Raw genomic sequence first — 13,572 nt, 5'->3', positions numbered from 1 at the left:
TCGGTCAGTTCATCTCCCACCCCTCGCTACTCCAAGTCCCCCATTTTCCTTTGGAATGTGGGAGGAAACCAGATTACTCGGAGGAAGTTAATCACGTTTCCGAGAGGGTCTGAAAACTTCATACAGACCGCATCAGAGGTCAGAATTGAACCTGGTTTCTGGAGCTGTGAGACAGCAGCTTTCCGAGCTCTATTCATCCGGTCAATTGCATTTCTATACAATCACTCTGCTTTATATATCTAAAATAATGAATATAATCATGTTGTTTGAAATGAATATCATCTATTCACATTTATGTTTCTGTATAAAAGCTGTGAGTGTAGACCAGACTGTATGAAGAATCTCTGTGCACAATGTTTTCAACAATCATACTTGATTAATTTAGCAAACAGATTCCAAAGAAAAAGGAATAAGTTATACTTATTTTTGATATTCAAAGTTATTTTTTAAATACTGATTATTTTTAATAGTATGGTGTGAAAATATATTTTCCTCGTAGGCAAACACTTGCTTATGTATGGGTGAAAGGCAAGGAAGATAACTAATAGACAGGATTCATAAGCCAATCCATCACACTCTACTGAAGGAGAGATGGAGGGAAGGGCGGCCATCCCGAATCCCAAATTCAAAACCTCTGAAAAAAAACACGTTCAAAATCTCAAACCTAAATCGGTGTTGGCAGAGTTAGAAGGGAAAGGACATCAAATAGACAGAAATGTATAATGAGTCAGGGAAAGATGGCTTATTTTGTCCTTTATACTTTAATTCTCTCATTTGGGAACCTGATGAGAGTTGTGAATATGGGTCAGCGTGAGGCCACAGTGGGTTTGTGATTAAAATGGGCTTCAGCAAATGGAGAACCAACATCTGCAGCAGCTGAAAGCCACTCAGTAGCAGAGAGAGAGCTGAAAGGCACCAAGTCCGAGCGAAGCAAAACAAACTGCTGCCCATTCTTAGAAGTCATTTATTTCAAAACGCTCAACACGTCTGGAGTTCCATGCAGACGTGACTGGGCCAAGAAGATTTGGGGACATGTGTAGGAAGGAACAACAGATGCTGGCTTACACCGAAGCTAGACTCACAATGATGGAGTAACTCAGCGGGACAGGCAGCATCTCTGGAGAGAAGGAATGGGTGATGTTAAGACCCTTCTTAGACAGGAAGCAAGATGCAATGCTTTTGACCTGATTCAGTATAAGTTCCACATAAGACAATGGCACTAGGCTGTGTATATTCCACTTGGGTAATTTACAACTCAACGGTATGAACATTGAATTTTCTAATGTAAGGTAATTAATCTACGACCCCTCCCCCTTTTACCATCATCTCTTCCCTGGCCCCACACACATTTCTCCCACTTTCCCCATCTCACGCAACCCCTTCCACCTACATCTCTTCCTCCAGCTTCATATTTCACACCTCTACTCTCCTTATCTCATGATCTTTTGTCTTTTTCTCTCACTGACCTTTGTCCCACCCATCTGCGAATCCAAACCCCGCTGTATCCACCTAACACCTGCCTGGCTTTGTCCCGCCCTCAATTCTCTTCCAATTTTCTCTCCCTCCCACAATCAATCTGAAGAAGTGCCCCCACAGGAAGCAACATCTATCCATGTTCTCCAGAGATGCTGTCGGATTCTCTGCATTTCTCAAGCATTAAGTGTCTTTTTTTTTACCCCCAGTCAGTTCAGTTGTACAACAAATTAGTGCATTAAAGACAGTCCAAGGTTCAAGAGTCAAGAGTCAAGAGTGTTTTATTGTCATATGTCCCAGATAGGACAATGAAATTCTTACTTGCTGCAGCACAACAGAATATGCAAACATAGTACATAATGGGAGAAGAGAAAAAAAAGTTCAGTATGTATATTAAAATTAACCAATGGTATATGACTTACTCGGTCTTATCATTATTTATTTATTTGTTTTATTTTATTTTATTTTTTCAATTTCAAAATAGACTTTATTCAGGTAATAACTATATACAATACATGAACCGTGCGAAAAATTAATCCGACATTTTCGGAGGCTAAGGTGTTTGTATCTCCCAGTTCACTTTCTGTTGTTGCCAGCTCCTTCCTGAGTGCTCATTGGTGTATGTTTCATCGTCCCCTTAGAGGCAGGGAGAGATCAGATATCTTTATTTGCCATGCACTCATATCACTTTGATGCTGGAGTTGTGCAAATGAACCCTACCTCCAATGCTGGGTTCAATGAAACTGCCATCTATAAACGATGACGACCAACATAAAGATAATAAAACAAAAGAATAGATTGCAACCAAATTATTTATGGTGCTCTTTTAAAACAACTGTAAGGCAGCACAAGTGGGTGAGTTAAATCAATTTGCTCCATTATTGCCAATTGTGCAAATTTAGTGAGTGAGCAACCCCAATGGGAAATGTTCTCTCAAAGATTATTCACAGCGCTATTTTTGCAATGTACAGTATGGTTTCCCATGTTAGATCTTCATAAGAATAATTCCAAACTGCAGAGCAAATCAAAATTCAAATTTCTTATTATGCTTTTAACCCAATCTATGCACAATTCTTTAATCATTATTATTTTAATAATTATTTCTATTTAAGAATACTCTCCAATGAAAGCACTGAATCGATACTCCGCAGGTTTTGTACTTTCCCGTTTCAACTCAGCCAAAGATTTCCTCGTATTCTGATCCTAAAATAATGCAAAAATGAATATGCCATTAATGCCATTTAATTGGTGTTATTAATATTAATAACACCAAACATATGAAAGATGTAACCTCATTCTCCTTCTTATTCTCACATACATTGTACTATATATGGCAAAGGTCATATCGACTGTGAGTTCCAAAATTCATCTGAGTAGGTACTCTCCAAATAATGTTGGTAATTTCCCCACATTACCAATGTTGGAGCTGAGAGTGATGCACCACTGAATAAAGTCCTAGAAATTTCTACCACAATTTGCTACTTCACTGTTCCAAATGACAACAATTAAGAACATTGAGTACATGCAAGTATGTGCATTCCTAAGATTTCAAAAACAAACTCCAAACCAAAAGCAAAATATACAGTTCACATCATTATTTGAAAGCTTTTGAAAATGGCAGTTCCCATTCTCGCTATCCAACAACATAGATTTATTTCAGCATCTTTGTTTTTGCATAAAATTAAGAAATATTAATTTGTAATATTTACTGACACAAATGCTATCATGTTGCTATGTCATCTGAACTCTCTCCAAAATATTTTCTGTCAGCATGATACACTTCAAGCAATGTTTTTAATTTTGCTGTATACAGTATGTTTCTATCTGACCAATACTTTTTCACCTTCCTATCTCTCTGAAAGGTCTGTCAGTATAGTGACCATAATTTTTTATAATAAGTTGTACAAATACTACTCCTGATGAAATCAGATGGTATGAAAAACACAGTTCATTCTTCCTAAAGCTGATCAATATTTTGCTTCTTTTGCACCATCTCTGCTCAGACGAGATTTCGCAGCAGAGAATATGAACTGATGCATGCTTTAAATCTGCTAATTGATATTCTTAGATCCAACAGGTAGCTAAAGGTATTAACTCTTCTATACTAAATATCCTATATCCTGTGGGCCTGAGATATTGGGATAATGTGCAGAGCAAGAAGTACAAACTGCATCTGCTTGGTGAATGAACGGGGTTTTGAGTGTAGCGAAAATTGGTGGAAGACTAGAAATTGGAAATGAAATGGAAACAGGGCTCAAGATAGCAGAGTGTTAAGCTTGGGACCAGGAGCTGTACGCCTCCTCCAATCTGCTCCAGATTAATGGAAACTGATGCATGAAACTTATTCTGCAGGTTACTTATGAAGGTTTTACAGAATGGAGCTTTAGCCCTAACCAGACGTCAGGGCCTTAGATAGACACAAAAAGCTGGAGTAACTCAGCGGGATATGCAGCATCTCTGGAGAGAAGGAATGGGTGACGTTTCAGGTCGAGACCCTTCTTAAACAGGTTCGGTATCTTTGTACTCAGAGGACCCAATGCTGGTTCAGATTTAATCATCTATATAATTAAAAGTCTCAGCTTGACCACTTTCTGTCTGCGCTGTATATTGATTTTAGAAAAAATGCTACCTTGTATGGCTGCGATTTTTGCCCATCTTACTCACAAGCCCTCCTCCGCTGAGTCAGCCCTGAATATTTTTCCCATCGATGAAAAATAAAAAAGTTATGAGTGTTTAAAAAACCTTGAGATGAGCTGATTGGTCCTCTCGCCTGTCAATCACCGCAATGAAAGTAACGCCCCTTCCGGGGGAGGGGGGGGCAGGACTATAAAACCTGGATACCTGGACGTGAGTCAGTCACTCTGCAAGATCGCGAGGGAGAGGCCACGACTGTTATTCAAAGCTGTGAATCAACTGAACTGTGAGTCTGCACTGTACTTGCAATAAATGATTTGTTAGCCCTTAATGACAATGCCCTGAGTTGTTTGCCCTGCTGCCCTGCCTGTGCTTGAAACTGCAATGCTTTATTAGGTCTGACTGTGTTTGGAAGGAATAAATGCTTTATTAGGTTCGACTGTGTTTGGAAGGAATAAATGCTTTATTAGGTCCGACTGTGTTTAGTCCAAAAGTCCCGCTCATTTCATGACTTCCGCTTAGTGGACAGTCGCGTTGATTGCGTAATTTCCGGTGAGTGCAGATGTCGTGCTGATTGCGTAATTTCCGGTAAGTGCAGAGGTCACGCTGATTGCGGAAGTGCCGCTGACTGCAGAAGCCCCACAGTGGAGAGGCTGCGCTCAGCCGTGTGAGTATTCAAGAAAGTTTGCTGTCATATATATGGTGTGTGAGTCAGTGTGTGTGAGTGTGTGTGAGTGTGTATGTATGTGGGTGTATGTGTGTGAGAGAGTGTATGTGTGTGTGTGTGAGTTTATGTGTGTGTATGTGTGAGTCTGTGTGTGTGTGAGAGTCTGTGTGTGTGTGTGTGTGAGTGCGTGTGTGTGTGTGAGTGCGTGTGTGTGTGTGAGTGTGTGTGTGTGTGAGTCTGTGTGTGGGTGTGTGTGTGAGTCTGTGTGTGTGTGTGAGTGTATGTGTGTGTGTGTGCGAGTGTATGTGTGTGTATGTGAGTCTGTGTGAGTGTGTGTGTGTGAGTGTGAGTGTGTGTGAGTGTGTGAGTGTATGTGTGAGTGTATGTGTGAGTGTATGTGTGAGAGTGAATGAGTGAGTGTGTGTGTATGTGCGAGTAGGCGTGTATGTGTGTGTGTATGTGTGTGTGTGAGTGAGTGTGAGTGAGTGTATGTGTGTGAGTGTGTGTGTGTGTGTGTGAGGTGGAGGGTGTGTGTGAGTTTGAGTGTGTGAGTTTGAGTGTATGAGTGTATGTGTGTGTGTGTGTGTTAGTCTATGTGTGTGTGTGAGTGTGTGCGTATATTGGAATTGGTGGAGAGGTGGAATATTGCGTTGGGGGACCAGCCCTCCCGTGTGAAGCTGGGACCCAACGTGTTCCACTTAGTCTAGTGGATACTTAATTTATTTTCTTTGTCATTGTTATAGCCAGAGATACAAATCTTTTCCTTAGTCCTGATGAAGGGGTCTCAGTCCTGAGATGCTAAATACTGTCTGAAGAAGGGTCTCGGCATGAAACGTCACCCATTCCTTCTCTACAGATATGATGCCTGAGTTTTCCAGTCTTTTCAATTTTCATTTCATATTTCCAGAGTCTGCATTTATTATTTTGATCTTTCGCAAGTGTTCACTTGCTAACCACCATTCTGCGAGCTTGATAGGATGGAAAACCCCATGGTTCAATCTTTAGGCTAATTTCCATACAAAATTGTAATAAAACCTTGGCCAAACTCTCATTTCATTCCTACCATCAGGAAGAAGGTATCAAAGTCTGAAAGATATGATCTCCAGGTTCAAGAACAGCTTCTTCCTAATAACCATCAGTCTCTTGAACACTACAAAAATTAACTAAATTATGAACTACGTAATGTCTTTGTTTCACCAGGCCTTTGGGCTTTTTGCAATAATTTGGGGTTATTATTCTTATCTATGAGTACAGTATTTACAGGCTAATTATGCTCCTGCAAATGCGAATAACCACTTGACACTTGATTCTTAAAATGTCTTTTAAAATAAACTAATTTCCTGTACCTTAGCATTTTCATCCTCATGTGAGACTGGCGTGTTTGTATGCTTATTTCTTCTTTGCTCCTGATGCCATTGAAGCCGGTGCTGCAATTTCATTTGTAGGTCATTGACTTTAGAAATGCTAGATATCAGAAGATAAAAGAATGAACAGATTTCAAACACTCATTTCACACCCTCTATAGTTCGGGGCCATTAATGCAAACCGGCTCTGAAGTTTTTTTTAAACAGAAACTCTAATAATACCAGAGCATAGTTGGGGATGGAGATGGGGAGGGATGGGGGATGGAGTGGGTAGGAGGCTGGTGGTGGTAGAGAAGGATAAAAGGTTCCTGCAGGAACTTTAGAACTGCATGAGGTTAAAACTGCCAGCGTGATCTGCAGAAAGAGATCAAAAGGTGCTACAATGAGCTTATAGGGGCAAGTGTGTGTGGCTGTGAACTGAGAGAAGACAACCAGCTGAGAGACAAAATTAATTGGGAACAGGAGTTGCGACAGAATAAAGTTTAATTATGTGGCGAGGTTAAGGGCCAGAGAGCTAGGGGGAAGGGAGGGTAAAGATTGAGAGAAGTAACGATATATGGTTCATCTTTTGAATGCGGATAAATATAAAATTGTCAGTAAGAGTCACACAGTTATACTGCACTCCTTTCACTGTGACCTCACTTGCCATCAAACACTATCAAAACTAATCCCACTTTCCACCACTTGGCCCATAGCCATCAATGTCTTGGTAATTTATGAAATAATTTAGATAGTTAAACATTGAGAGAGCATCTGTCTCTACCACCCCTCTCAGTTATTGACCTTGTTATTGAGTTTAGTTTAGTGTAACAGTGCGGAAACAGACCCTTTGGCCCACCGGGTCCACGCCGACCAGTGATCCCTGCAGATTAACACAATCCTACTCACACTAGGGACAATTTTCAATTATACCAAGCCAATTAACCTGCAAACCTGTACGTCTTTGGAGTGTGGGATGAAACTGGAGCACCCGGGGAAAACCCACGCTTCTCACGGGGAGAACGTACAAACTCTTTACAGACAGCTCCCATAGTCAGGATCAAACGCAGGTCACTGGCAGCAACTCTACCGCTGCACCACCATGCCGCCCAGTGGTTTTATTTAATGTAAATAACCTATTTCACTGGTGATGAGATTTTTTTTTCTTAAATAAACCATAAGTGACAGATAGTTTTAAAATTAAAATATTGTTTTTGAAGTGAAAACATCACGACAGCAGCTAAAGGAAACTGATTATGATAATTCTAGTCAACCTTTAATTGGTAATCTGTATCATTTGGATGAAAGAAGTGCGGAATCTTGAAAGGAGCATAGGAATATTGGAGATCTTGTTCTATACAAATTAGTTGATATATTTTACTTCTTAACAGCTGTGACCACACTTCAGAGGTGGTGCCCTGGCAGGGCAATAGATGCCAATAAAAAAAGTTTTCCCTCCCTTCCATTTGGGGTAATTATTATCTCCTGTTTGCAACACTTCCTTCCCCAGGCCTTCCCCGAACAGACTGGTCCTTAACCCCGACAGAGAGACCTTTTACTCCTCACATGCAATCTTCACATTCTCACACCTCCTGTTGCCAATTAACGTCGGTTCTCAGTTGGTTGTTTTCTGTCGGTTCACACAGTCTTGCACGCCCACCACTCCTTGTTCATTATAACAGCCTTTTGATCTCTTTCCACAGGTCATGCATCGAAAAGACATGGTGGATTTCAGTTTCAGGCAAGGAGGAAAAAAGGATTTTCCCTGCACACCGCTTGTGGTGCACTGAGCACAGGAATGCTGACTAGATGTTTCTCACAATATGTGGCATCCTATGACCACACATTCAATCTGGAACCTCCAAACCCCACACATATAAATGAATGAATTTTTGGGATTCTGAACACCATAATACAACGCAGTTATAGTAGGATGTCCATGGCAGGCACATCTCAATACAACTTTAAACTGGTGATTGGAGCTCCATAGGTATGGCAAAGGCACCACTATAGAATTTAATATTCATTTGTCATATGATATGATACGATACGATACAATAGAACTTTATTTATCCCAGGAGGGAAATTGATCTGCCAACATTCATAAAAACGCAAAATACACAGAACACATTAAACATGAAATTAAAGTGATGAGTGGAAAGGCTTGGGGAATATGCAGATGAGTAGGGGGGGAGTCAGTTTCATCGACCACACAACAGAAGGGGGAGGAGTTGTACAGTTTGATATTCACAGGGACGAAGGATCTCCTGTGGCGTTCTGTCCTGCATAATGTCATGCAGTGCAAAAATGGGGCTTTCAACCAACAACACCCAATGTTATACACATTGCAATTGAGGATTCTGCTGTCCAATGTAGATCTTAAGGTGAGTTGAAAATTTAGCCATATGTGGCAGACCTGATATTTAAGTTAGTTTGAAATCATGGCATAATGTGTATTACAATAAGACTTGATTAATTAATTCCACCTATAAAATGATACATATACATCTCAGCATGAAAAAAGCTTTTTAATTTTGACAAATTATTGAAAAATATTTGGGTACCTTGGTTCTTTTCCTCTTCCTTCTTTAGCTTTAGTTTGACAATGCTTTTCCATAAGAGCGTCTATCTCATCTTCAATTTTCTTTTATATTCATAATGTAAAGATAAAAAATAATTTAATGTTATTGATTTCTAAAACAGAAGGAATTGTGTTCTCGTTTTTGACTCTAAAATTGGTTGGGATCATCCTAGATAATAAGTGAAAATGTGAACAATTGGGTGGCACAGTGGTGCAGCTGGTAGAGCTGCTGCCTCAAGGGCCTGACCCATTTTGCGATTTTTTCGGCGACTGCGGAGCGTCAGTGACTGACGCCCGTAAACGTCAAGTTGCACGACATACACGCTGACGTATGCTGTCATGCGGATGACGCCCGGTTAGGGTTAGGGACCACAGATGCGTTGCAAAATATTCTTCCTTCAATTAATGGATTTTAAACAATAATATATTAAATATATTAAAATGAATACAATAAAATCATTTGTGCAAATGAAAAGATGTCTGAGTCGTTCAGTTTTATTTATAGATATATTGGTCTGCTTCCAGATCCAATCACCGTCTTATAACTTTTCACAGAGATGGATTCAGTGAGTCTAGACTGAACTCTCCTCTCCCCTCCACCCCCTGTTGTTCCCAAAGTCCCAAAGCCGAAAATGTCGCCCAAGTGGGACAGGCCCTTCACTACACCAGAACCTGGGTTCAATCCTGACCTCGGGTGCTGTCTGTGTGAAGTTTGCACATTCTCCCCGTGACTTCCTGGGTTTCCTCTGGGTGCTCTGGTCTCCTCCCACTTTCCAAAGTGGTGCAGTTTTGTAGGTCAATTGGGCTCGATAAATTGCCCTCAGTGTGTAGGGAGTAGATGTGTGGACTCGGTGAGCGGAGGAGTGTGTTTCCACGCTGTATCTCAAATGATTAAATAACGTTTACTAGTTTACCTCCACAACTCACCCATAGAACCAGAATTTTCACCCAGACCCCAACGACCTTCTCCCTACTGACTACTTTGCTGGAAATTACTGTTAAGAAGTGGTTGTGTAACAAGGTGCTGAAGTAGAGTCTGGTCCCTGAGTGATTCCCCTCCCATCAGCCTCAAATCCCCACTACATTTGCATTTACACTACATAATGTGATGAAAGATCAGGAATGTCTGTCATGGGAAATGAAATTCCTCGTATGTTGGAAAACATACTTGTGATTGTGATTGTGGAATTAATGGTTGTAATTCAAAGTTCTCCCAGTGAATGTAAATAGCCTTGCTATTACCTCCTTTTCCTGAAATTTTGATTCCAGTTAACACCAAACACTGATCTTATCCTACCATATTTGTATCAGAGGCACCTCAGCCCTTTGAAGTTATGCCAACTCCCATGGAGCAATCCCGTTAATTCCATCCCCTTTTCCTTATTTTCCTGTAATTTCTAGCTTATTCTCCATTATACATGTCCATCAATTTCTCTTTGATTCTTTATACTATTAATCTACATGAATTGCTAATGTACAGTGGATAATAAACCTTTATGTCTTTGTTATGTTGGAGGAAACCAAAGCAACCTCATGTGGGGTAATGGAGAGAATGTGCAAACTCTACACAGCACCAACGATTAGGATTGACCGTGGTTCCCTGAATCTATGAGGCTGCACCACTAAGTGCTCTGCCATTGACTGTCATGTCACCTGTAACATTAGGCTTTGCAAAGGTCTACAATATGATTTACACATCTCATTCCCCTATCCGGAGCTGCCCAATTGGGTCTAGTGAGATATCAACCTCATTGAAGTATTGCCAGAATTTATGGGCAAACATTAGCAAAATCAGTTTGAGTGCTGGATCTAAGTTCAGGTGAAAGTCCAGCCCAACTAAACCCAGTTGAATCCAATCCCAAATGTTCATATTGGGTTAGTTGCACTAATTTCACAGGGGCTCTCTGGATTGTTCTGGGACCCTATGTAATGAAAGGTTACAGAAATTGAACCATTTCATGTGCAAAGACTAAAATTCATCTTAACGGGCTGAGTCTTCCTCTTAAGAAGTGGGAACAGGAATAGGTTACACTGTCCCTTGGAATCCTCTCCATTATTGAACAATGATACAAGTGATCTGGTTTGGGCCCCAACTCCAGCCTCTTCCCTGATCCCTGTAGTATTTCCCTGAAATCTTAAAGGTCTATCTTAGTTTAGATTTATTTAGTTTTGCGATACAGTGCAGAAACAGGCCATTCGACCCACTGGGTCCATGCTGACTGCGATCCCTGTACACTAGCACTAAACTTACACACTAGGGATAATTTATAATTTTTACCGGTCAATTAACCTACAAACCTGTATGTCTTTGGAGTGTGGGAGGAAATCGGAGCACCCAGGGAAAACCCATGTAGTCAAGGGGAGAATATACAAACTCCGTACAGATTGCACCCATAGTTAGGATCGAAACCAGGTCTTTGTTACAGTAAGGCAGCAATTCTATTGCTGCACCACTGTCGCCCAGTTCTTCAGTTTTGAATATACTGAATGACTCAGCATCCACCTCTAGGAATTCTAAAGGTTCACCCTGCTGTAAAAGAAGAATTTATTCTTCATCTTTGCCTTCAACAGGTGAACTCCTTGTCCTGACATTAGTTCTAGATTGCCCCACCAGAGGAACCATTTCTCAGCATTTCTTCTGCCAAGACCTCTGTGATACACATCTCAGTAAGATCATCTCTTATTTCCCTCTATTCACATTGATAGAAAGTCTGATATAACCAACAATTGTCAACCTTATTTCTTATCGAGATAACATTTTGCAGATGCAAAATTGTATTTACACAGAAATAACCTCATACTATTCATAAGTTTCATTCGAAGGAATAGATAAAGGAATGGGGTAACTCCAGAATGATCACATTGGGCAAGTCCACATTGCATTCTCCCTAGCTGGATATTGTTCATTATTCACCTAATGCTGTTGCCATGGTCCTATGTTCATTACTACTCCTTCACAAAGGTGCATGCACCAAAGAAAATAATATCTCCATTATTTCTTCAAGGATTATCATGCCTCTAGCTATGTAATTGAGATATCTGTTTACTTCCTGGTAAAATACTACCACCACTTAAACAATAACTACCTCTGACCACACCATAATCTAAATGATAAACTCAGTGAATTATGAAGTCCTGTACGTGTTCTTTATTTGAGATCAAATCATTGTGATTTCAATGAATTTTATTTCCAGTCGTTTCCATCTCTTCCCACATGCTCTCAGAAAAACACATGGTTTCCTTGGTATGTTCCACTACTGTCCCAAACATGCAAAAGACGATAGGAATTTTGTCCATAGTACTGAATAAGCTCATTCCTAAGCACCTGAACCATGGCATTATGGCCTCCACCTGCAACTGGCTTCAGGATTTCCTGACCGCCAGACCAAAGGGAATTAGAACTGGTCATGATATTTTCTTCACCCTGATCCTCAACACTGGCTTGGGGTTGCAAGCTTACTCCCATGTTCTATTCTCTGCACACCCGGGACTATGTGGCTAAGCACAGCGCCAATGCAATCTTAAAGTACATCGATGATACCTCTGTTATTGACCAGATCAACAACAATAATGAGATGGAAGACAGCACAGAGATGGGGAACCATGTGTCATGATGTCAGAACAGCAATTTGCCCTTCGTGTGAGCAAAATTACAGAATTTGTTGATCTAAGGATGCGGGGCGAAGGGTTTGGCATATGGGAGATGAACCCAACCATGTGCTCATCAATGGAGCTGAGGCTGACAGCTTCAAGTTCCTAGGCATCAACATCAGCAAGCAAACCCAGTCCCTTCACACTGACTTCACATGTACTTCCCATAAGGTGAAACCGAGTGGCTCTAGTGACAATTATGCATCACTCCCAGCCGAGCTTAATGGTTTCTATACTGACTTTGAAAGGAAGAATAATGATGTACCTTCACAGGCCCACACCCCCCCCCCCAAGTTTTTGACAACATTATGATACGTCTCTGAGGCCTATGTCAGAAAATCTTTCAAGAGGGTGAACTTTTGGAAAGCCCTGATGGTGTATCCGCCCTTGTTCTCGAAACCTGGGTGGAATTTTCACAGACATCTTCAATCTCTTATCACTAAGGTTTGGGGTCCTCGCTTGCTTTAAAAGGGCAACCATAATACTGGTAGCCATGAAGAGTAATGCCCCTGTCCCACTTAGGAAACCTGAACGGAAACCTCTGGAGACTTTGCGCCACACCCAAGGTTTCCATGCGGTTCCCGGAGGTTCCCAGAGGTTTTTGTCAGTCTCCCTACCTGCTTCCACTACCTGCAACCTCTGGCAACCACCTGCAATGTCCGGGAACCACACGGAAACCTTGGGTGGGGCGCAGTCTCCAGAGGTTTCCGTTCAGGTTTCCTAAGTGGGACAGGGGCATTAGATGACGTGCCAACTTCTGCATCCATTACAGTTTATGTACCACCACAACAGATTGACGGCGAATAGAGCCAGTTTTTAGTCAAGGTCAGTTTAGTTTTTTGTCACGTGTATCGAGGTACAGCGAAAAGCTTTTGTTGCATGCTAACCAGTCAGTGGAAAGATAATATGTGATTATAATCGAGCTATTCCCAATGATAATTGAACAATTCACAGTGACAATTGAGCCATTGACAATATCACTGGCTCCTCACTCTGCACTGGATCACGGACTAACCAGGATAACCCGAAGTTCATCAACTACAGCTCAGCATTCAACACCAATTTCCCCTCGAAAGATATCAACAAACTCAAGAAACAGGGTCTCTGCTTCCTATGCAATTGAGTCTTCAACCTCCTCAATGGCAAAGCTTAAACAGTATGAATTGAACAACAATTCATCCTCACTGACTATCAATGCCGGGACATGTCAACACTGTGTGCTC

General features: G+C 41.1%; 1 protein-coding gene across 1 annotated transcript in view; it reads right to left on the bottom strand.

Annotated features, from left to right (window-relative positions):
• Nucleotides 1-2,013: 2,013 nt before the first annotated feature.
• The window catches only part of LOC116973319, a 31,673-nt gene continuing 20,114 nt past the window's right edge, over nt 2,014-13,572 (bottom strand). Inside the window, exons 4-6 of the mRNA XM_033021280.1 lie at nt 8,682-8,761; nt 6,121-6,238; nt 2,014-2,676 (exon numbers count right to left, since the gene is read on the bottom strand). Coding sequence (XP_032877171.1) covers nt 2,581-2,676; nt 6,121-6,238; nt 8,682-8,761 — 294 coding nt within the window. The 3' untranslated portion in view covers nt 2,014-2,580. The remainder of the gene's footprint in view (nt 2,677-6,120; nt 6,239-8,681; nt 8,762-13,572) is intronic.

The sequence above is a fragment of the Amblyraja radiata genome, chromosome 1 (assembly GCF_010909765.2).
Source record: "Amblyraja radiata isolate CabotCenter1 chromosome 1, sAmbRad1.1.pri, whole genome shotgun sequence".
Taxonomy (NCBI): domain Eukaryota; kingdom Metazoa; phylum Chordata; class Chondrichthyes; order Rajiformes; family Rajidae; genus Amblyraja; species Amblyraja radiata.
The sequence above is the reverse complement of the archived record's forward strand: the minus strand, read 5'-3'. Positions and strand labels throughout refer to the sequence as shown.